Below are 24,350 nucleotides of genomic sequence, written 5' to 3' on the forward strand. Positions count from 1 at the left end.
CCGTCGCAGGTTCCCACGACCCACCGCAACATCCATGACTTGTTAGAGCGGCTCACAGGACCCTGAGAGGTTCACTTACTGGTTTATTATAAAGGATGTTAAATGGCCAGGTGAAGAGCTACACTGGGAGAGGTCTGGCAGGGTGCCAAGTGCAGGGTTTCTGTGCTGTAGAGATGGGGTGTCCCATCCTCCCTGATGGATGCATTCACCAACCTGGAAGCTCTCTGAACCTCATTGCTCAAAGATCCAGCTTCCCAACAACCCCAATCCTCCCCGGAGGGCTGCGTCTTTCTGGTGACTAGGCCTGTTTTCAAGCTATCTAGGGGTTGCCTGAAGTCCCCTCCTTAGCGTAAGCTCAGGTGTGATGGTGGGGGACTAATAGATATCAAGATACCACTGGCCTGGACTGGGTAAGACCCGTTGGTAGAGTGTGGCCCTGGGTTCCGTTCCTAGCATCCCAAGGCAAAAAAAGACACTTCTACCACTCAGGGAACTCCAAGGGTTTTAGGTCTTCTGTGCCAGGAACCAGGAACAAAGACCAAACGTGTGGTATAATAATACCACCGTGGCTGACATTTGCCGAGCCCTGTTCGCCAGACGCTGTCTGGAACCATTTCTGTGCGTTCGCTCATTCACCCTCCCAGCAGCCTGTGAGATGGCCGCTCCCACCATCATCTCCATTTTCCAGATGAGGAAACTGAGGCTAGAAGAAGTTACATCAGACCAGGGGCGTACCCAGAAGTGGCTGAATTGGGGTTTGAGCCCAGGCAGAACGACTTCACCTCTGCTGTTCCTTTTCTGTTTAAGCAGTAGATCCTTTTCTTCAGAAGGAAGCATGCATTTCTAAACAGAAGGAAGTACAATTGGCTGTGTGGGAAAGAGGACCAGCAACTGTTCTCTCAGCAGGTCCCTGTCTCCTGTGAAGATCTCATGTCAGTCCAAGGTCTCTGAGGAGTAACCACTGGCCTAGGTGGTCTTCAAGATGCCACTTATTTACTTATCGAAGAGGGGGAGAGATAGAGAACATGAAGGACAGAGAGGGTGAGTCAGTCCTCTAAAGTCACACAGCACCCCAGAGGTAGAGCTGGAACTCAAGAGCGCTGGGTTCCTTCAGTGCGTTACCGTGCTGGGCTTTGAGCTAGCGCCTTTGGAACCAAGCACGAATAGGACACGTGCTCTCAGGGAGCCTTGGGGTGAAGGAGGGTCAGCACGCTGCCACCGCTGCTTGTTTCTGTTTCTTTTTGTTGAGATGGGGTCTTGCTGTGCTGGACTCAAGCCATGGGCTCACCCCAGCCTCCTGAGCAGCTGGCCTTGCACCCTGCTGCTTATTTTCTTAAATAAATAAAGAAGGAGCAGCTTCCTCTATTGCCCTCTCCTTGATGGCACTCGAGTTTGTGACCCTCAGGTCCCTTGGAGAGGCAGAACTTGCACACTGGTGGTTGCAAGCCACATACAGAATGGCAACGTGTCTGTGAGGTACAGAAATAGGATGTTGGGAAGAAGGATTAACTTTGCGTGGGTATAGGTAGGGATGGAAAATTCCAGAGGAAGGATGATGGTTGAAATGCTGGGTGCCAGACAGATGTGAGACGGGCATTGTGTACTGTGAGGTGCACTTCAGGAGCATGGCCCCTTCTGCTTTAACTTCTGCTCAGCCCATGTCTTCACTTCCTATGGCTTCTCAGTGCCACCACCCCTCTCCAAACAGTTTCCTGCAAAATCCCAAGCCTGGAGCAAATCTGAAAAGGGTGAGAAAAAGGCTGGGTGCCTGTAATCCCAGCTACTGAGGCTGAGGCAGGATGATCGAAAGTTGGAGGTCAGCCTGGGCAACTCAGTGAAACTCTCTCTCAAAATAAAAAATAAAAAGGGCTGGGGGTGTAGCTCAGTGGTAAGGCACCCCTTACCACTGGGATTAACCCCCAGCACTGGGGGAAAGAAAAGAATGGTTGGGAACAAAGAAGAGGATAAGATGGGCTGTATATGACTAGCTGGGTCAAGGTCAAGGCATCCTGAATAGCTCTGATGGCAGGAAAGTTGGTGGAAAACCTGCTCTTTCCACCCAGGGCTGTGGGCTCCAGTCTCCAGCATCCGTGCTGACAGCCGAGACAAATCTTCCTTCCACCAGGCCTTGGAGGCCACATGGGTTTTCAGTTCAAGTCTGCCCTGAGGCCAGCTGAGCTGGGGACGTTGAGAGATGAGAAGAGGCCCTCTCCAATCGGCCTCATACTGCCATTGGGCCTTCATTATGCTGCACTGGGTTTGTCCAGGGGCCAACAGGGGATAGGAAGACAGATGGAGTCCGCTCAGGCCTGGCCCCTCAGCAGGTTCCAAGTGCCCCAACAATATTCTCAATTCCTGGCTGGCTCCCTTGTCATTTTCCATAAGCCCTTTCCCAGGTGTCCCTTCTCGGCAAACAGGCCAGAGAATCCTGAGATTACCATCTTAGAGTCTGAAGAAAAACGCCATCTTAAAATCATAAAACAGTAGAGCTGAAAGGGTCTTCCCTGGAGTGAGCAGCCCCCAGATGTTAGCACACCGAACACCTGCATCTGCATCAGGGCCCCACAGCGGCTCAGCAGAGCAGTCTCTGGGGGTGGGACCAGGTCCCGGGTGTTTTAATACACTCCCCAGGGATTCTGACAAGCGGTTCTAACCCTTTGAATCAGTACACCTCAGGAATTCCTATCAAATTGTCCCCTGGTTTCTGCTTGCACAACTCCAGAGAAGAGGGACTCCCTCCCACTCGCCCCGTGGACAGCTCCGATTCAGTCTTTTCTTTGTTGAAGATAAATCTGCTCTCTTATAATTCATTTGTCTTGGCTCTGCACTTTGCGGCATCAGTAAAAGCATTCTTTTACAAGGTGGCTTTAAAATTTTTCTTTTAAAAATTATTTTTGTACTGGGCGTTTTACCACCGAGCTGCATCCCTAGCCCTTTTAATTTTGAGACAAGTTTTTGTTGTTACCCAGGATGGCCGTGTGGTTCGGATTACAGGCCTGTACCACCATGCTTGGCCCAAGGTAGCATTTTGATGTTTGGAGACAACAATCCTATCGATCCTCCCTGGTTCCCACATCTGTTCTCCACAGTGACTTCCTGAGAGGGCACCCAGGACCAAATCATCTTCAGGTGTGATTGACCTCCAGCACAGAGTGCCACGAAACTTTTGGTGGCCTTCTTCCATGGGGTGAAGCCAAAGCTGCCAATCTGGCTTTCAAGACTCTGCATTTTGTCTCCAACAATTTCAAGGATCCTGCTCATCTTTACTCCCTCAGCATACTATTTTTTTTAAAATATTTTTTTAGATATTGATAGACCTTTATTTTATTCATTTTATTTGTATGTGGTGCTGAGAATCGAACCCAGTGCCTCACACATGCTAGGTGAGCGCTCTACCGCTGAGCCACAACCCAGCCCTCCCTCAGCATACTATTACCACCAGGTATTGCATGACATTTTTGGACAAACCAAGAGATCTGATGATGTGCTGTTGTCCATGTTATTTCCACTACCTGGGCCTTCCTTACTCCCACTCCTAGCTCCGTCTCTTCTCCAGGTTCCAGTCCTCCTGGAAGATTCATCTCAGGCATCATTTCCTCAATAAAGCTTTCCCTAACCCTCCCTGGGTACTGCATCCTAGTTTATAGGCACCCTGCCACCATCTTCTAGGTTGTACTCAAACTGTTTATATCTGGTTCTAAAACAAGTATGAGAAGATAGAAAGCACAGAGTGTCAATTTTACTTGACGCTCAGTCATTTAAAGCATTAATACAAGCACAGCTCTACTATGAAGCAGCGACAAACTCATACATGATGTACAGTCAACTTCGCTGGGAAAAAAAGACTGGGGGACTGTACAATAGAGACAGAAGAGCCAATGCATAAACTTAGTTGATTACGAGTGAAAAATAGCTATAAAAGAAATTTTCAATGCTGGGGAAAATTCGACATGATCATTAGATGGCATTGAGAACTTGCTGTTTTCATTTCTTTCTTTCTTTTTGGTACCAGGAATTGAACCCAGGGGCACTTAACCACTGAGCTAAGTCCCCAGCCCTTTTTAAGTTTTTTATTTTGAAACAGGGTCTCACTAAGTTGCTGAGGCTGGCTTTGAATGTGCAGTCCCGTGCTTCAGCCTCCTGAGCCACTGGGATTACAGGCATGTGCCCCCACACCTGGCCACTGTTTAGTTTTCTTAGGTGTATAAGGGAACTTTGGTATGAAGGAGAATATTCTTAGAAGATGTTTGATGGAGTGCTTAAAAGTATTTGGGAACTTAAAAAAAAGTATTGGGGAATAAAGAAATATGATGACTGCATACTTTCAATGGTTATTGACAGTTGTATATGTACATATACGAGAGAGACAAGATTGTTGAATTCCACTGAGTTTCATCTCCAGCCCTTCTTATTTTTTGAGACAGGGTCTCACTAAATTGCTTAGGACATCCCCAAGTTACTGAGGCTGTCTCAAACTGTGATCCTCCTGCCTCAGCCTCTGGAGTTGCTGTGATTATAGGAGTGCGCTTCTGTGCTCAGCTAAGATGATTGAATCCAGGTGGAATAGATGCATATTCTGTCTGTAGATACTCAATATACTAATCTTTCACTCTTAAATTTTCAAAATAAAGAGGAAGAGGACTGAGGATGTGATTCAGTGGTAGTGCACATGCTAAGTGTAAGGAAGTATCTAGATTTAGTTCCCAGCATGAACAAAAGAAAGAAGAAAGGAAGAAAGGAAGGAAGAAAGGAAGAAAAGAAGGTAGACAGACTCTGGATGAGCCAAAGCACTAGCTATATATGCCTGTGGCTTTGGAAACACTCCATCTCCTCTCAGTTTCCCCTCTGTAAAGTGATGTTGGATGGATGACCTGAAGATCTATCTACAAGGTCATTTCCAACCTATGCTGTTCTTAGGACTTGGTTTCCTCCTGGTGCTGGGAATCATCTGGAGCTTCAAGAATGGTAGGCAAGTGCTCTACTACTGAGCTGCACCTCCAGTCCTGACTCTGAAGGACTGACAGGGACTCTGAAGGAAAGACAGGGGCTTTTATTTATTTATTTTTTTTACAAAGTTCCAGTCCTACCAGGCAGAGATGACCATGGTGGCTCTCTGGCTGAGGTCCTAAATTTAAGCTCAGAAGGGGCTTTAGAAATACTCCGAAATTCACAGAGCTTGTATGAGAGCCGGTGGTTTTCTTGAGACCCAAGGGATCAAGGACAAAGTTGACTGGCAAGGCTTCAAGCTGCCCTCCTGGCTGCAGTTGCAGCCACCGCCAGCACCCGTGTTCCCAACTTCCACTATACCTTTTTTTTTTAAAGGAAGATTTAAAAACTGCAACCGCCTCTGATATTTTGATTTAATTTGGTGTGGGATAAGGCCTAAACATCTGGATTTTTTTTTTTTTTTTTTTTTTTTTTTTTTTTGCGGTGGTGGGGATCGAACCCAGGGCCTGCTGCATGCAAGGCAAGCACTCTACCGACTGAGCTACCTCCCCAGCCCTAAACATCTGGATTTTAAAAGGTGACTCTAATATGTTTTCAAGGTTAGAGGTCAGTAAGGCCCACACTGTGGTGATGGGTTAAGATTCAGCTATTATGACATCCTGGTTTTGCCACTTACCAGTTGGATGATCTCTTTGAACCTGTTGCTCCGTGTGTGAGAATCAAGTCAGATACAGTGCATATACAGCACTGGGCCAAAGAGAATGGCTGACAGTTAAAACAGTTAAGGATAATTATTGATCAAAAAGTAGAAGTCTGTGGCTCCCTAGGAAAGATTGCAATGTTCTGCGTCTGTACAACCATGATTCTCAACCATGCAACGGAATTACCTGGAGGTCTTGTTAAAACACAGATTACCAAAAGCTTTCTCCCACAAAGCTTTTTTCTTTCCTTCTTCATTTTTTTTCTTCTTTTTTTTTTTTTTTTTTTTTTTTGGCGTGGTGCTAGGGATCAAATCCAGGGCTTTGGGCAGGCTAGGCAAGCCCTCTTCCATTGAGCTACACCCCCAGTCCCACTTTCTGATTCAGTAGGTCTCAGTGGGGCTCTAGAATTTGTACTTTTAGCAAGTTCTCAGGTGTTGTTGCTATTGCTGGTCCAGAGACACTGTCTAACTCAAGGTTTCTCCACAGCATCACAATATTTTGGAGCAGCTAATTCCTTGCGGATCCCTGGTCTCTACCTGTTAAGCCATCTGCAGCACCCCATTGTGTATATCCAGACATTGTCAAATGTCCCTTGGGGATAAACTGCCCTAAGTTAAAGAATGCAAGAGTCTAGATTGGCTGCAGAGTCAAGTGAGGAAAAGAACTTGAAATCTAGAAGTTTAGTAGGGGTCACAGTTTAATGCAGTGGGTGGGCATCCACCTTGGACTCTTCCAGAGATCATTATGGTGGTGGGGTAAAGACAACTGGCCAGAGGGTATCTTGGAACTCAGATTAGGCTTTGTTTGGTCCCCTAGAAACAGGGCTGTTGATCCTTCCCCTTGTCCTGGGATATTAGCTGTCAAACTCCAAAGTCTCCTGATTCCTGTTTCTTTGGTGCCAGGGATTGCACCCAGGGCCTCACGCATGCTAAGCACATGCTCTACTTGGTACACCTCAGTGTACCCACCCAAATCTCGAGAAAGTAGCAATCCTGTCCTAACCCAAAAGATCCAGCGGCCTTTCTCTAAGCCTCACTGCCTGCAGCCCCAAATTGCTCAGAGCACTTTCACCAGTTCCCGATCCCCCACCTTGAGATACTAAGCAGCAGACTTTAGGTCTGTCAGCGAGAAAGAAGCAAATACTCTAGTTTTGCTGTGAAGAAGTAACTCTGACAAGAGCCCTGAGCTTTCTAGCTACTATCCAGAATAATAACCAGATGATTCTTGTCTTTGAAGCCAGCAGTTCTGCCTGTGATCTGTTTACCGGGAATAGCAGACCCCTGGTGCTGTAGGGAGCTACCGAACTCACCCTGGCACATGGCGACCATGCAGGTCTCCAGCATCTCTCACCTGAAAAGGGGTCAACCACCCTGCATGACCATGGGAAGTAGGGGAGGGAAAATAGCACCCACCTGTGTTCTGATTGGTTAGTCTGTAAATAAGTTGCTTACCAGGTTAGGATCAGATGGGGTTGGGGTTACAGGCTAGGAGAAAAAAATAAATTACATCAGGGAGGCCAAAGAAAGGAAAAAATAACATGAAAATACACCTCTCTGACAATTCAGCCCACCAAAACCACCTAGCAAAGAAGAAAAAGAAACATAATTTTTTTTTGCTCTTTAAGTGCCAACAGTATTAAGCGCTAGAGACTGTGGAAGTCATAAAGGGAAATTAACTGAAAACCAGAGATGCCATTACTCATTCGGGAGCAATCTATCTTTCCCAAAGTGAGAACACAATTTGCACCCTCTGGGGATGTTTTATACTCAAAATCTTTTTTCCACAGGCTGGGACCTCTATTCTCTTCAAATCCTAAGTGGCACTGCTATTTCCTGCTAATGGCTCCACCCAGCCACTTGAAGGACTGCTGAGGCTGAGGTCAGAGGAGAGCCCTGGCAGTCAGCAGGGCTGTGACACCTTACGGATAGGTGGGTTTCTAAAGTGCAGTGTCACAGCTGGGCACGGTGATACACATCTATAATCTGAGGAGATTTGGGGGCTGAGGCAGGAGGATCAAAGTTGAAAGCCAGCCTCAGCAATAGCAAGGTGCTCAGCAACTCAGGAGACCGTCTCTAAATAAAATACAAAATAGGGCTGGGGATGTGGCTCAGTGGTTGAGAGCCTCCCAAAATTGAGTGGTTGAGTACCCCAAAATAAATAGTGTCAAGGTTAAAGCCCAGTTTTATCACAAGCCAAGAAAAGCGAGAAGGGTGGAAGGGAACTGAACCAACTGAGGTATGTGGGATGGGCCCTGTAGTCCCAGTGACTCAGGAGGCGGGAGGATTACAAGTTCAAGGCCATTTTTGGCAGCTTAGTGAGACCCTTCTCAAAAAATACAATAAGGACTGGGGTGTATTTTGGCGGTACAGTACCTCTAGGTTCAATGTTCAGTATCCACAAAATGAAAAAAAAAAAAAAAAAAACAAATTGAGGCATGGGGACCTGGTGCTTACAAAGGCTTAAGGAGTCACCTGTGATAGCGTAGGGGGCATGAAGAACAGCTCCTCTGCATGTTTGGCCACATCTCTCCTGGTTAAAGGTATAACCATATATATAACTTTCTCAGGCCTCTATCTCACAGTACTTTTTATATTAAAGGTTCCAAGTAAATAAGTCAATTTCACTTTGTTTAACCCAGTTTTTCTCAAATTTATCTGAGCATGAGATCTTATGCCTCAAAATATGTAACAACTTACGTGGGAATCGGTGTTCTGTGGAGTACACTTTAGGAAGTGCAGGATCCAGTCCCTGTTCAAGCTCTCCAAGGTTTGGCTCTTATTCAGTTCTGCACCCTCCCCAGTTGCTACTCCCCATCTCTAACCACACTCAAGTCCTTTGGTTCCTGAAACTTACCATGCATTCAAGCTCATGCCTGCTGTTTCTTGGAATGTGCAAGATTTTTGTCCACCTGGCAAGCCCAACTCATTTTCCACATCCCGATTCAAGCATAATCACATAATCTGTGAAATTTCCTCATCTCTCCCAGGCACAATAAATTGCTTCCTCCTGTGTTTCCAGTGCACTTTATTCAAACTTCATTCACTGTATTAAAAGTAATTGGTTGGAGAGCTTTACCATCCTGCTGGTTCCTTCATTAATGAGTTAAATAAATCTCTGGCATGTGTTCACTTAAAAAAAAAGTAGCTGATTCGAGACAGTCTTTTCTAATAGTTTATGCGTTTCTCAAGAAGGCAAGGACGGTATCCTATTTATCTCTGTCCTCAGCAATGACTATCATGCCTGTCAAAAACAGGGGTTGGTGTTTGTTGAATGATTATGCCACAAACCCAGGGTAATATCCTCCCTTTAACTTAAAGACAGGATTCAAGTTTGCGAGAAAAGTATAAAATTAAATATGCTCAGAACAGGTTGGAGATGTGAAGACCTCTTAAACGTTCTAGTACCCAGAGCCAGATGGGATTCGTCAGGGCCTGTTTGGAAGTGGGCACAGTCACTTGGAGACCCAGGGGAATAGTAACCTGTCGTAGTGATAGAAGGCCAACAATAACATTTATTTTATTTTATTTTTTGGTACCGGGAATTGAATCCAGGGGTGTTTAACCACTGAGCCACCTTCCCAGTTCCTTTTCTGTATTTTATTTAGAGACAAGGTCTTACTAAGTTGCTAGGGCTGGTTTTGAACTTGTGATCCTCCTGCCTTAGCCTCCTAGCTGCTGGGATTACAGGCGTGAGCCACTGTGTCCAGCAATAACATTTCTTAATGTCCTTGTTGGTGTAAGAAAAAGCAAACAAGTAAAGAGAATCATAAAGTCTCAGACATGGTCATGACCAAGTTCCAAGTTACGAAGCAGCATCCCAGTCAATGTCATTTTAACCAGAAGAGACCACGGCAAGTCTGTTCACGTCAGGAGCCCCAAGCACAGACTGCTGCTCAGAAAAGTGCTCTGGGTAAAAGAAAGAGAAGAGTTAAGTACACAAGAGCCAGGTTCTTCTGGACCTTATTTGTCACTTCTTCTAGTAGGAGGAAGATGTTTGTTACTGATAACTTATTTGTCATTTTCAAGGGAGTGAGGAGACCTAAAAACACAGAAGAGGGGGGAAAAGTCCCAAGTAAACAAGTAAAACAGCTTCTCTGAAGTCTTTACCCCTACACCCAAAGTACTGGGAATTGAACACAAGGGCACTCTACCACAGAGTTACATCCCTATCCCTTTTTATTTTTTATTTTGAGACAGGGTCTTGCCAAGTTGCTGAAGCTGGTCTTGAACTTGTGATATGACTGCCTCAGCCCTCTGGCAGCCCTGTAATCTTGCTGGGATTACAGGTGTGCGCCATCATGTCTGGCTCTTCTTTGAGGTTTAAATGGATTATATCCCCTGGCCACAACATACTCTGCTCTGATTTGTAGCAATCAAGCCTCAAAGAAAAGAAAGCAATAAATTCAATCCCATGGGTCTTGTAAAAAAGGCATCTATTTGGCTTTTAATATAAAATGACTCAGAAACATAGAAAGAAAATATACAAGCCAGTTACTGAATTAAAAACAAAACAAAACAACCAAGCCCATCCAACAAATTTCAGCTGATATTCCCTGCCTTCTGCCCAGATTAGAAAACAGGGAACTGCAAACCAATGAATGATTCTTTGAAGAAACCTTATTTAAAAAAAAAAAAAAGGGAAGGAGAAACCAGTCCCTGAAATCTGGCAGGTGGTATCAGAGGCTACTGGGAGCTTGCCTCAATCACCCTGGCGCATGGAATACAAGTGGCGTTTGGAATATGGACACCACCTCCTCGGTGTCTTGCTAGTAATGGTCATCTGAAGGGAGGAGGTCAGCCTGGGCACCATTTGACGCCAATTATGCAGTCTGAGGTCTCAAGGTCAAGCAGCCCTGGAGTCTTCCATTCCATAGCTTCACTGAATCTCTCCCATATACAGTCTCTTGTCACTGGATGCTGAAAGAACTGAGGTAAAAAGAACAGAGAAGATAACTGGAAATAATGAAGGTTCAAGGAGACTTGGTGCTCAAGGGCTCTTGTGTCAAGAGCCAATTTTGGTATATAAGAGCAATTGGATTTAGCTTGCATTCCCCTTCTAAACAGCATCTACAGGAAATTGTAGCCTGCCTTTTCAATCCAAGTCCTCTCAAAACCATGAGGAAGACAGTACTGTGGGAAATACATTATCAGGCTCTAAATCCTGATGTCTCTGTCAGTCAAACCCCAAGGAAAAGATTTTCCTAGTTACTTTAGGAGACAGGAATCAATGTCTGTGCCCATCATTTTGTAAATGTGCTTCTGTTTGTTAAGCTTTGGAGAAAGTTATATTTTCTCCTTAAAGTTAAATTGCAATTTGTATCTAAATATTCAGAAACATCCTTTTGCCTGTGAACCCAGTTACTTGGGAGGCTGAGGCAGGTGTATTGCTTATGCTCAAGTTCAAGGCCAGTCTGGGCAACACAGCAAGACCTATCTCAAAACACCAAAAACAATAAAACCCTCATGATTCTGTTATCTGAAGCACAGATCTGAAGTAAACGTAAAAAACTATAAAAATAGACTAATCCACCTTCCCTTTGAGAAAGAGAAGAAAATGGAACATTACTCCTACTCTTGTCACTTAGGATGGCAACTGTGAGACTGTCACTGATACCCATAAGGGCTGTTTATATGGAAATTCACATAAAACAGACACCCATTTCTGTATCTGTATTCCTAGGTCCACCCTTGAGAGATTACCACAGGTCCCCTTTCCCAGTAGTGAGGACAGACTTACTGATGGGCTCATCGGGATGGAAAGCCACTTCATTGATGGAGCCAGCATGGCCAGGCAGCTTATACAGGATTCTCCTGCTTGTGGTATCCCACACATACACAAACCTGCAAGTATCAGGAATAACAAGGGGAAGGTGAGCCTTCGAAGAGGTGGGTCAGGGCAAAGGCATGCTTCCTTCATGGAAATTTTTATTTATCCATATTTACTGAATTGTGTTCTGGTTTTTAGAAGCTAAGAACAGAAGCTGAAGGTATAGCTCACTGGTAGAGGACTTGACTAGAAACTAGGAATGAGATTTGAGTGAAGAAATGGACCCTGCTCTTGACAAACTTAGTAAATAGGAATAGCTAAAAATATAAGCATTATTAATATTTTCGGACACAAGCTTCAAGATTGGAGAAGAAATGATTTTTCCTGTGAACCCCACATAAAAACCTTCCTCAAAGAGCATCTAACATAATTAGGCTACAGTTAACTTTAAAATCATCTAGGAATGTTTTAAGGGAACCTGACTCATTGTAGGTTAGGAGATCAAGCATAATTTCCTACTTTTATACTTAAACCACTGTTCTATAGCATTGTATTCAAACCTGAGTCCAGAGAAGGGATAGGAAATTTCAACTATATAAACAATTCAAATATTCACTTGAGCCAAATCTTACATTGAACTGATGGGCAGAATATACTTAATTCTAGAATGGGAAGGGGTCAATAAAAATCAGCTAAATTATTTAACAGACTAGAAAACTAGGATACAGTGACTTTTCCAAGGTGACACAGTTCATCAGTGATAAAACTAAAATTAGAACTCTTAATATATTCCAGGATTCACCTCCCTTACCACCTTCAAACATTCTGGTAAAAATAAAAAAAAGGTTTCTTTGACCCTTAACCTTGCCTGAGTCATTTTAGCTAAAGGGCAAAATAGTTACCACCTTCATATGGTTGGTGGTTTGAAGCAGTTATTAGCAGGACTTAAAAACATTTATTCATATATTTGTTTCAATCAACAATGGACTAGTATATAACTTGATTATAAAATGCCTAGTTCTTGAGCCTGAGGTGCAGCTCAGTGGTAGTGTATGTTTATTAGCTTGTGTGAAATCATAGATTTCATCCTCTACACAAGAACAAACAAAAAAAGCAAGCCTAGTTCTGATGCAACAATTTTTGGTTTAAATACAAATAAATGCTAGGCTTAATGGCACATGCCTGTAATACCATGTCTCACGTGGCTAAGGCAGAAGGATTGTTAAGTTCAAGTCAGCCTCAGTGTACAAAACACAACAAACAAACAAAAAACAAAAAAGAACATAAATAAGAGCTTCTTCTTTTTTTTTTTTTTTTGCGGTGCTGGGGATCGAACCCAGGGCCTTGTGCTTGCAAGACAAGCACTCTACCAACTGAGCTATCTCCCCAGTCCAGAGCTGCTTCTTTTTAAAAAAATATTTTTAGTTGTAGATAGGCACAATACCTTTATTTTATTTATTTATTTTTATGTGGTGCTAAGGATTGGACCCAGTGCTTCACTTGTGCTAGGCAAGCACTCTGCCACTGAGTCACAATCCCAGACCAGTAAGAGCTTCTTAATTATTGAGCTCTCACAGACTCGGCTCCACAGCCATAGTAAAAGTTCCCGGCAAGATGGAAGAAACGGCCACCCCATCTGTCTAGACCCAGGCACTCCTGTTCGTGCTCGCTGCGCTGTCTATTTTCCTGCCATGCTCAAATAACTGGTCTTCATTCATCACGGGAAGGGCACTGTGGTGGGGTGAAACAGAATGAGTGCTATTTCACCAGAAGACAGAAAGACCTGGGTTCAAGTCTCAGTGTAGCTACTTAGTAGCTAAGTACATTTAATAATTTAAGTTCTCTGAGCTTCTTTCCTTTGTTATAATGAGGGAGGAAAAAATGTTTTCAGTTTGTTGAGAAAAATAAGATAATATAATGCCAAGTGCTTGGCACACAGAATTAATGATGGCTACTGCTATTATGAATACATTTACTATCAAAGTAGAGTCACATGAAGTCCATGGGCTGAATCAATCATTCCTGGACCAGGCCAGTCTTCCTGTGTCCTTACTAGGGATGTTAAGGGTTTCCGGTCTGAAGATGAGGACATGATTTCTAAGTAGAAAAGGGAAGTTTGGCAAACCCAGGCTCAGCTGAAAAGCAGTTTTCTGAGAAGGAAAGATAGATTCCTAGGCACATAAAAGACAGCAGAACCCCAGATCTCCAAGGGTTTACTTCAAGGCCTCATTCTTGATGGCTGCCAATTAGATGCTAAATTTAGAGGGATTCCTTGCCTTTCCTCACTGTAGCATGGCAACATTCGGTAGGAACCAGGTCCTTATGTAACAGAGCTGCTTGCTGACTTGGGGCTAATTGGCGAGGTGGCCTGTGAAATCTGGACAACCCCAGCAGGGAGAGAGGGGCAGGCTTTCCTCAGGCCAGAGTCAAGCTTCAACATGTAAAATTTAAAGGAACAGTGGGGAGGAAAAGAGAGAAGGACGGACACTACAGATCAGAAAGGGTCAATGTCAGAAACAGGACCTTCTTGTCAGGGAAAAGGGTATATGCAAATATAATTTAAAAAGACCATGCCAAGTGCAGTGCTGTACTCCTGTAACCCCAGTGACGTGGGAGGCTGAGGCAGGAGGATCACAGGTTCAAGGCCAGCTTGGGCAACTTAGTGAGACCCTGTCTGTCTCCTTTAGATATTTTCCTCCTACCCTAAAAAATAAGACTAACCAATCTTTCCTCTGAATCTTAGTGGTACTGGGGATTGAACCCAGGGATTTATGCATCCTAGGCTATTGCTCTACCACTGAGCTACATCCCCACCACCCTATTCCAAAATTCAAAAAGACTAATTAATATAGGAAAGACACTGGTGAAAATTATATAAAAATACTTTGAATGGTCCTTACTCTATCTATACTTTAATCTGTTTCTTAAGGTCTTCTTTTGACCACTAAAAATCTTTTAGATTCCCTTTTCTTTTTCTTTCTTTCTTTCTTTTTTTTATTTGGGGAAGGGGCGGGGGTGCTGGGGATTGAACCCAGGGCATGGTGCTTACAAGGCAAGCACTCTACCAACTGAGCTATCTCCCCAGTCCCTAGATTCCCTTTTCAGGGCAGTTCTCTATATCACCTGGACTAAAATCATCAATGTGTCACTATTTCATCTAAGCCTATTCCCCTCAAAAAAACCTGATTACTTCTCCATTTTTTTCTGGCATTCAACTTGTCAGGAAAACAAAAAAGTGGACTTTGGAATTTTTCAAGTATGTAAGTTAGTCACAAGTAGGTGTGGGGTGGATCATGGTAAAGCTTCATGGCAGTGCTAGAGTTTCAAGAAAAAAAAACCTGAAGCATGCCAAAGGCTTTGGCAAGCTTCGGAAAGGGTTCCCATTTATAAATGATGCTAATTTCAGCAGGGTACAAAGGTGATATTAAGTGAAAAGGAGTAAAGACATCGCTCAGTAAAAGTTAAAGCCTGAATCTGCCACCAGGAGGTCTCATTCTTTACCATCCCACTTTGTAGCCTGCCAGGCTGGGTACCTTGGACATCCCTATTCAGCCTCTGATTCCCTCCCAAGTATAGGCCACTACAGACATACCAAATACAACAGCATCTCATGGAAGAATTTCCTCAGATGAGCCACATGATGAACCAGTTTAAATTCCCACTTAAGAAAGGCTCACTTGCTGGACATGGTGGTAAATGCCTGTAATCCTATCCACTTGAAAGCCTGAAGCAGGAGGATCCGAAGTTTGAGGCCAATCTCAGCAACTTGTCTCAAAAGTTGCCCCTGGTAGCTGTTACCTAAAGTTGTTACGTAGGGTAGAATTTGACCACCATCTTTGAGTTGGGAATTCATTCATATAATATTCACAAGTTCTTAGAATAAAATAACTCAAGTGCTGACCAGTACTTCCCTGGGTTCAGAGATGACTACAATTCATTCCCTGAGCTCTGGTTCAAATAATCTAGTAGGGTTGCCCCATGATGTTTGCTGATTATGAGGTGTAATAAATACTAATAAGGATTAGATGGATGAATTGTTAATTACAGCAAAGAATAACTAGTTATGCCCAAAAGGTAAGAGAGAGAGAAGGCCAGGCAACATTTAAAGATATAACACAGTGGTGGTTACTAGAAAGATATGGGAACTTGGATAATGGAGAAGGGGGAATGAGAGAGAACCTGGAGTTGATGCAGGAGGATGAGAATACAGAGTTCCATGTGAGTGCAGGGAGAGGATACTCAATATGTATTAAAATAAACTTAAGCAGCAGAAGAATCTGATGAGAGACTGGGAAAATTATGAGTCTGAATTTTATTTTGATGGCAATGGGAATCCAACAGGATATCAAAGAAACAGTTGACCTTCAAGGTCTAAAATGTATCCAGGGAAGAGAGAAATAATGTGTTCACCTAACATGCTTTTTAAATCCTTCATACTGTAAATGGCTTCATTTCTGAGTACAGCTATAACTCTGGCTGTTCTAGTCCATAACTGTATGTCATAACTTCTCATAAACATGAGAAGTCCTGCACAGCTACATCATCCTCTACCTCATACCCAGTAATCCTTACCTGTCGGCTGAGCCAGCTGCTATTTTGCTTCCATCAGGTGACCAAGAACATCTCAGGAGATTCTATAATGATGAATAAGCATGAATCTATTGAATGGCAACATACCAAACTTCTCTTTGCCGTACCACAGAATCACTGGGAGATTTTAAGCCTCCTAACTAGATTTTAATTATTCTCCCCAGAAAGATGATCAGAAATTATCTTATGTTCTATGGACCAAAATACTTCACTATTTTAGACCACATAAACACGAACTAGAAAATGCTTAATAAGTTACAGTTAGATTAGACCTGGCAACAAAAATTTGTTCTGCTGATAAATGGAGGCCTTCTTTGCTCCATTCATCTTGATTCTCATTAAATTTTTTCCTCCTTGCTCTTATCTATTTTTCATTTTTTTGTTTAATCTTGAAGAAAAAGGAAAATAAAAACGAACCCAACAACAAAAAAGATCTGATATATAAAGCAAAACAATTGCAATGAGCTCTCAGAAGTAAAACATTAATCTCTATTAACCAATTGTTTGAGGGGAAATGCAGCTTCCAACAGAGCTGACCTGGGAACTTGAGGATTTAAGAAAAATTTCTGTCTCTCACAAATTGGGCCATGGTGCTCACTGAGAAGGGGATGTATTTCCAGGGTTCTAACACCTGGTCACTGGGAAGGTGAAGGAAACAATTTGGATAACAGCCATGGGAGCCTGGGTTCCATATAGGGCACTGATCTGAAAGAACTGAAATTCCTAAGGAATAAAAGAAAGACCTAGAGTGTCCTGTTGAGGATGGACTGATACTAGAAGCTCTCAGTTTGAGGGCTGGCTTCACTGCTATCAGGCTACATGTCTTCTCTGATATGCTTCTAAGTTCTGCTAAGAACAACTTTGATAAAGAACAGCCACTAGAATGCAGCCCGTTCTTAGCAAAGCTACTCTTCAGCCTTAGCATCACCTTAAATGTTTTTGGAATCAAAAGGACATTAAAACCCCTTTGCTATGTAGCACTCACCTTTTCAAAGTTGTGCACATTTCCTTGAAATATCTTCACACACCTCTCTTTGGGGGCAAAGGGCCGGACATCCCAGACCCGCACTGCAAAACAAATTCAATCCAATTAACCAACCAAACCAACCATAAGCCAGAGGCTTCCTGAGAACCCAGCTGAAATAGTATCTTGTCAATGACAAAAACTGTTTCCTAGATAGAGGTGGACTAACAGACACACTGCTACCTGGTAAGACTCTTTTCTTTTTCTAGTGGGAATATAATGCATCAAAGTTCTATTAACTGGGGCTAAGGGAACAGAAAGCGAGGCGGGGTAGGAAGGAGAAATGGAGAATACACTGTTGAGGAGTTGCAACAGAATGAAGGTGGTTGTGATAATGACTTCAGACAACTCCTCCGTCAACTGAGTCACATCCACCAAAACTTCTATGTAACAATCTAAATACCAATGACTACTGTAAAAACAAGTCTATAAAAACTAAAGTTAATATTCATCTTTTATAATTTTCCTCATATGGGCACATGAGAGTCTAAACTTGAACAAGGTCTAATGTAGCAAAAGAATACTGTTAAAAAAAAAAATCAGAAAAGGTGAACTTTGTTCTCTAGCAACCGAGGTGCTAGGGATCTAGTGTCTCACACATGCTAGGCAAGCACTCTCCTATGGAGCTATATCCTCAGCTTCAGAAAATGTGAACTCTGAATTTAATTTTAGTTTTGTTGCATACACGGATGTTAAGTAAATAATCAGTTGTTTGTGTCTTGGTTTTCTGCTCTATAAAAAACAAACAGAAAAAATCTTTTTTTTTTTTTTTTTGATGGTTCTAGGGATTGAACCCAGAGATACTCCCCTATGAATCTACATCCCCAAACCTTTTCATTTTGCCCAGGCTGGTCTCAAGCTTTTGATTCTCAACCTCCTGAATAGCTAAGATTACAGGGTGTGTGCCATCATGCCTGTTTAAGTTTGTGTCTTTTTTTTTTTTTTTAAATAAATAAATCTACTTTAAGGATTGAGCAAAATGATATATGTGGAAAGATTCTAAAAAATTGGATGTGAATAAACAAATACAGAGAATTTATAATTTTATTATATAGTCATAACAAGAACTTCTTCTTACTACTCTTTAAATAAACATTTAGGGAACTTCATTGTTTCTCACTATAAAGAATGCTAGAATTAGTCAATGGTAAATTTACTGAAGTTGATACATGCATATAAATATACACTGTAAGCAGTAGCTACTGCTGGTTTAACAGAAGCTAATCTTAAAAAGGAATTTGAATGATGTCATTTTATTTGAGTGTGAAAAGGTAATACCATCACTTGGGAGTCAGACAAGTATAAAAAGGCAAAGCTATGCATTAAAATTTGCTATTGAAATGATAATGCAGTCAGGAAGGAAGGACATCCATTCATTCAACAAATATTTGAGTACCCATTAAATGCCAGGTACTATTTTTGTTATAAAATGTCAGTGGGTGCATTTTAGTTCCCGACAAGCCTGTGAATATGATATGAGTACCAGGAGCATTTCCAAACTCCAATATTAAGCATATAATCCTATAATTTGCCTTCCTTTTTGCTATAGTAAACCCATTTTCCCACCCTACAACTAAAAAATCCAAATCAAACAAACAAATAAAAAAATAAGCAAAGAGATAGGGCAAGAGTTTGTGTTTGTTAAGTCCAGAATGTCCAGAATGTTGAGGCTATTATTATTATTATTATTATTTGCAGTACTAGTGATGATTGAAAATGCTAGAAAAACGATCTACTAATGAGTTACATCTCCAGTACTTTTAATTTTGAGACAAGGTCTCACTAAATTGCTGAAGTTGGCCTCTAACTTGCTACTTTCTTGCCTGAGCCTTCCGAATAGCTGGGATTCCAGGTGCACCACCATTCCTTGCTCACACCAGGGCTCTTGAGTTGGGAGGAAAGATAAATGGCAGAATGAGCACACTGGTTTACTGACTGCCCAAACTTGTACTCTTTGCAAACATCTGAGAATTGTCCTAAATATCTGGATCACCACACTCTGATCTTTCTCATTAAACGAATCAGTTAAGAGTTCTCATTCTGCTCAGACACAGCATACCAGAGCAGAAATGGGCCTTAAAGATAAAGACCAATTTCCTCTAATTTTATCCATGTAGAAGCTGATGTCCAGAAAGGAGAAATGTGTGTAAGTTATTTAAGAGCTACAAAGGCAGATCTGGGACTAGTGTCCTGGATTCTGGATCATCTAAAGCTTTTCCCACTACAGTGTTCTCACTGATCGGTAGACTCTGCAAGCCATCCTTGACTCTTTCCTTGAATTTTCATGTATCCCAGTACACATATTTTTTCTCTTTGCAGTGTTGGGCACTGATGTTAGAGCCTTGTACATATTAGGTGAGCATTCTACCACTGAGCTACTCTCCTCTCCACCCCTACACAATTTTAATATCCAATGCCTACTTCTTTAGGGTCTACAGAGATGGCACTAGGACAGCTTTCCAAAGTTACCTGTATTGTCCATTGCATTGGACAAGAGGTAAGAGCCTTCAGAACTTAAACTCAGGCCAGTCACAGAATCTGCATGGCCTCTCATGGTGTAGGTTAGCTTGTTTTGGCGCAGATCCCAGACCTGCAAAAACAAAAAAAGTACTCCCAGAAATCAAACTGAGAAACAGCAGAGAAAGAATTATTCAAGAGTCAATTGCTTGGAGAAATTGGTATCCCTTCTTAAATTGAGCTCTGAACCAAATATTACTTTAAGTACAAAATACAAGATTTCTGTCAAAGAGGGAAAAAACACTTGTCTTTTAAAAAAGACAGCCAGTTACTATATTTGACTTGATATAAATTAATGTCAAAGATTAAGATAAAGTTCAATGTAAGAAAATTTGCACAGAGGTCTTTTCAAAGCATAATAAAATGTATTAGGCATTAAAATAAAATAAATAGCACTTAAAATGCTTACACCCGGCCTGGGGAGATAGCTCAGTTGGTAGAGTGCTTGCCTTGCAAGCACAAGGCCCTGAGTTCCATCCCCAGTAGCACAAAAAAAAAAAAAAAAAAAAAAAAAATGCTTACACTGATTCTTAGTCACTAAAAAGATATTAGAACTACATAAAAATGAGTAAACATGTAATTTAAAAAGACACTATGAGTACATGTAAATTGTGTACAAGACAATATGCAAGAGTATCAATTCTTAAATAGTTAATTTAAAAAGATATATATGTAAACAATATGTATTCATACACACACATGTACTGTATATAACCTAAATGTCAAAAAGGTAAGAGATGACATTAAATTATGATTCATGAGCACACTGGAACATTATGAATTCTCACAAAGGAGAGAGCATGATAGAGTGGAAAGAGATTTATGGTAAGAAAAAACTGGAGTTATATGTTACTGGGCCACTATCCCTTTCTGAAGCTGTTCTGGAAGACAGGGAAAACATCTACTTCTTATGGCTCTTATATAAGAATTATAAATAAGAATGCTTAGCATATGCCTGGCACTTGGCAGGCTCTCAATAATTGGCAGCTATTATTAACAGTTCCTAAGAATAACTCTGAAACTCAAATGTAAAAATATTTACATAATAAACTATTAAGCAAAGCAGGGAAAATACAAAACAGTATTTATATTTACATAAACTGCAACTATGTAAAATAATTATTAACACTGACAGCAACAGTCTGATGTCACATGGAAAAATAGTAATATTGTGAAGGTCATTGGTATTTCCAAATTTTATTTAACACTGCCATGTAATTTTTCTAAGTGAATAAAATTTTTGCTGCCCTCTAAAGCAGGGTGCTTTTTCTCATCCAGAAGTGAGCCAGGCATGGTATGCCGGAGCAATAGCCAGGCAGCCAACTCTACTGTCTACATCCATACCTCCTGCATGTCTGGGGCCCGACACTTCATCTACCATCATTTTTTGTGTCAGGATGCTTGCTGCCTCGGTAATCAGGAGAGCTTGGAATAGCTGACACTCTATTAAAGCTTTGTCCTTCCTCTTCAGAGAAGGCACTATTGAAATCTTTACTTTAGTAACAAGTAGGAGAGAATGCGCTTTGCCACCAATCTCAGCAGTTTTGTGCTATTTCCAGATTTTCTTCTTTGAGGCCTATACCTTGTTTGTGTAGGGACAAAAAATATCTGGGATTTACCACAAAAAGAATAGGGCACTAAATTAAGCAAAACATTTTGCAAATGTCCTAATCAGCTATTCAACGAACATCTGATCAGTGGCAATCACTATTGGAGGTTTAAAGGGACAGGGTTCCTGCTCTCAAGAAGCATTTAGTTTAGCAAGGAAAACAGATATGCAAACAAGTATTGAGAGACCTATACAAGGTACAGTAGCAGAGGGGGAAGAAGGTTTAACTCTCTTGTGGAACAGGGAAAGGGAAGCTTTCACAGAGAATGAAGCATCTGAGCAAGGTGTAGAAGAAGGAAGAGATTTTTGATTTTTTTTTTGGTGTGGTATTAGGGATTAAACCCACACATGCTAGACAGACACTCTACCACTGAGCTACATCCCCAGCCCTTTTTGAATTTTGAAACAGGATCTCATTAAGTTGTCCAGGCCGTCCTCAAATTTGGGATCATCCTGTCTCAGCCTCCTGAGTAGCTGCGATGACAGGTATGTGCCACTACCTCACTAGAAGAGACCTTTTTTTTTCCCCTTTTGACAAAGTGGAAGTGTATTTTCAGGCACAGGTGATGTGTGAAAGCAAAGAGCATGACAAAATTGCTAGATTGTAGGGAATTAAGCACAGAGAAGAAACAGATGATACTTGACAGGTACATAAGCAGAGGTGAACTCACAAAAGGTTTTGGATGCCTGGCTTGGACTCCATCCCCTTCACTGGGGAGTCACAGAAGGGTTCAAAGTAGGGTAATGAGTTGGTCAGATTTGTACTCTGAAAAGATCTTTCTGGCCCAGATAATCAAAGAGATGAGACCAGAGGGTAAGAAATCAAAAAGCATTTATTTTATTCCTTTAAACAAACAAAACTACCAACTAAACTCCCATGTGGTTCAGGTTTACACGAAACACTAAAGGACTGCCAGACAGACTTTCAAGCCCTCAAGCAGGGATATGTTTTGTTCTTTTCCATTTTCCTCTGACTTTCAGATCCTATCACCAGGAAAAAAGTCCCAAGAGAGAGCATATTTGCTCACAAAAGGGACTCCTATTCCCCATGAGTTCTTTCTTTTTAAAAATAGGCAGTGCTGAGAAGTGTCCTGTTACACCTGGTGCCCCACAACCAGGATGGGGATTAAACCCAGGGCTTGTGTATGCTAAGTACTGGTTTTACCACTGAGTCACAGCTTCAGCCCAAGAACCAAGTTCTTTAAGGAGTACCTCCTATATGTGCTGAGATAGTATAGGGACTTGTCAAGGAATTAAGTGCTAAAGACTGCCGAGTCCCTAAGTGCTTTAGGAACCTGTTAATTGACTAGAGGCAACAAGACACATTGGAAAGATTATCAGCCCTCTGAGGATATAGCTGTGATCCTGGCTCTACCTTTGACTGAGTGATTGACTATGCGATCTTGGCTAAATCATTTAACATCTTACGGCCTCACTTTAGTCATCTATAAAATAAGAGAGATGAACCAGATGTTTAAGGTCTCTTGCAGGTTTGACATTCCCTGGGTCTAATTCTGATTGGAAAGGAGCCTCTCTTTTGCATATTTAAAGAAATTTATGAGGCCTGAGAACAACTTAAAGAGTGCTTCTGAGTCCAGGGCAATTCTTCTCCCCTAAATGTGTAACAACAGGGTATTTAAGTAGGAAGAAAACTATCTTCTAACTAAATTCTAATAGGGTCTTACAATTCTCCAGTATACCTTAATTATACAGGAGAAAAAAATGAAGACAAATAATTACAGCAACCTAACTTTAAACACTATTAATTGCTGCTGCCATAAAACAAAATAGGGCTAGGGCTGTAGCTCAGTGGCGCAGCATATGCCTAGCATCTGTGAGGCACTTGGTTTGATCCTTAGCATTGCACAAAAATAAACAAGTAAAGTCACACTGTCCATCTACAACTACAAAAAACCAAACAAAAACAAAAAGAACAAAAAACAATATATATTCAAAATTGGAAACATTCATATACTTGTTAACACAGTATTATGATCATCACCATCATCATCATTTTTTCTTGTGGTGCTTATGATCAAATCCAGGGCCTTACTAGGCAAGCAATGTACCACTGAGCTACACCTCAAGCTTCTGGCACCTTACTGTTCTTCAGGAACTCTATCCTAAGGAAACAAATACAGAAAAAGTTTCACAGAAATATGACCATAACTGTATAACTTGTGACAGTGATATGTATAAAACAGTCTAAAGGAATGTCCAGGACATGGTTGTAACTTGTATCCTAATAATAAAAATGATGATGGGCTGGGGATATGGTTTAGGGATATAACACAATCCCCAGCATGGTAAAACAACAAAAAAGATGGTAACGGCATGTGACATATATTAAACCCTTACTATGAGCTTGCATATCTTTACTTAATTTATGTAACGATTGTATGTGGTAGTCTAATTACTCTCATTTAGAGGTGAGAAATGGAGATTCAGAGAGGTTAAAGTCACTTCCTTAGCTGGTGTGCTTGCACATGCCTCTAGTCCAGTTATTCTGGAGGCCAAGAAGGGAGAATTACTTCAGTCCAGGAAATCAAGACCAGTCTGGGCAACGTGGAAAGACCCTGTCTGCAAAAACAACAACAACAACAACAACAAATTTTTTTTTGGTGCTGGGGACTGAAACCAGGAGAGCTCAACCACTGAGCCACATCCCCAGTTCCTTTATATATTTTTAAATTTAGAGACAGAGTTTTGCTGAGTTGCTTAGGGCCTTGCTAAGTTGCTGAGGCTGGTTTTGAACTCACGATCTTCCTGCCTCAGCCTCCCAAGTTGCTGGGATTACAGGTGTCCCCACACCCAGCTACAAAATAACTTTAAGATCAGAGAGCTAGTGGTTAAGTAGCAGAATCAGAAAAATGATCCTACCATATTGCTCAGAAGAATATAAGAGGAAAATGATAGAGAGTAATTAGAGGAGGACAGATCTGAGTCAAGAGATGAAAACAAGAACAAGTCAGTCACAGCAGGATCTGAGGAGGGGAGGTTCCTGACATAAGGATTAGTTATAGGATAATACATCTGAAAAGTAGCATATAAGATTTCATCTAAAGGAAATGACTGGGAGAAGTATAATGAAATGTAATCGAATATCAAGAGTGAACGAATGTGGATGATTATTTGACTTTATTTTTCCTATTTTCCTTTTTGGTATCGGGATTGAAGCCAGGAGCACTGTACCGCT

At 41.7% G+C, this 24,350-nt stretch overlaps 1 protein-coding gene across 1 annotated transcript in view; it reads right to left on the reverse strand.

Moving 5' to 3' along the window:
* Positions 1-10,063: 10,063 nt before the first annotated feature.
* SNRNP40 (small nuclear ribonucleoprotein U5 subunit 40) overlaps positions 10,064-24,350 on the reverse strand; it is a 32,053-nt gene continuing 17,766 nt past the window's right edge. The window contains exons 6-10 of the mRNA XM_079114640.1: positions 19,498-19,618; positions 16,990-17,072; positions 15,987-16,048; positions 11,385-11,488; positions 10,064-10,573 (exon numbers count right to left, since the gene is read on the reverse strand). Of these exons, the coding sequence (XP_078970766.1) occupies positions 10,524-10,573; positions 11,385-11,488; positions 15,987-16,048; positions 16,990-17,072; positions 19,498-19,618 (420 nt within the window). The 3' untranslated portion in view covers positions 10,064-10,523. The remainder of the gene's footprint in view (positions 10,574-11,384; positions 11,489-15,986; positions 16,049-16,989; positions 17,073-19,497; positions 19,619-24,350) is intronic.

Source organism: Sciurus vulgaris (assembly GCF_902686455.1).
Source record: "Sciurus vulgaris genome assembly, chromosome: 1".
Lineage (NCBI taxonomy): Eukaryota > Metazoa > Chordata > Mammalia > Rodentia > Sciuridae > Sciurus > Sciurus vulgaris.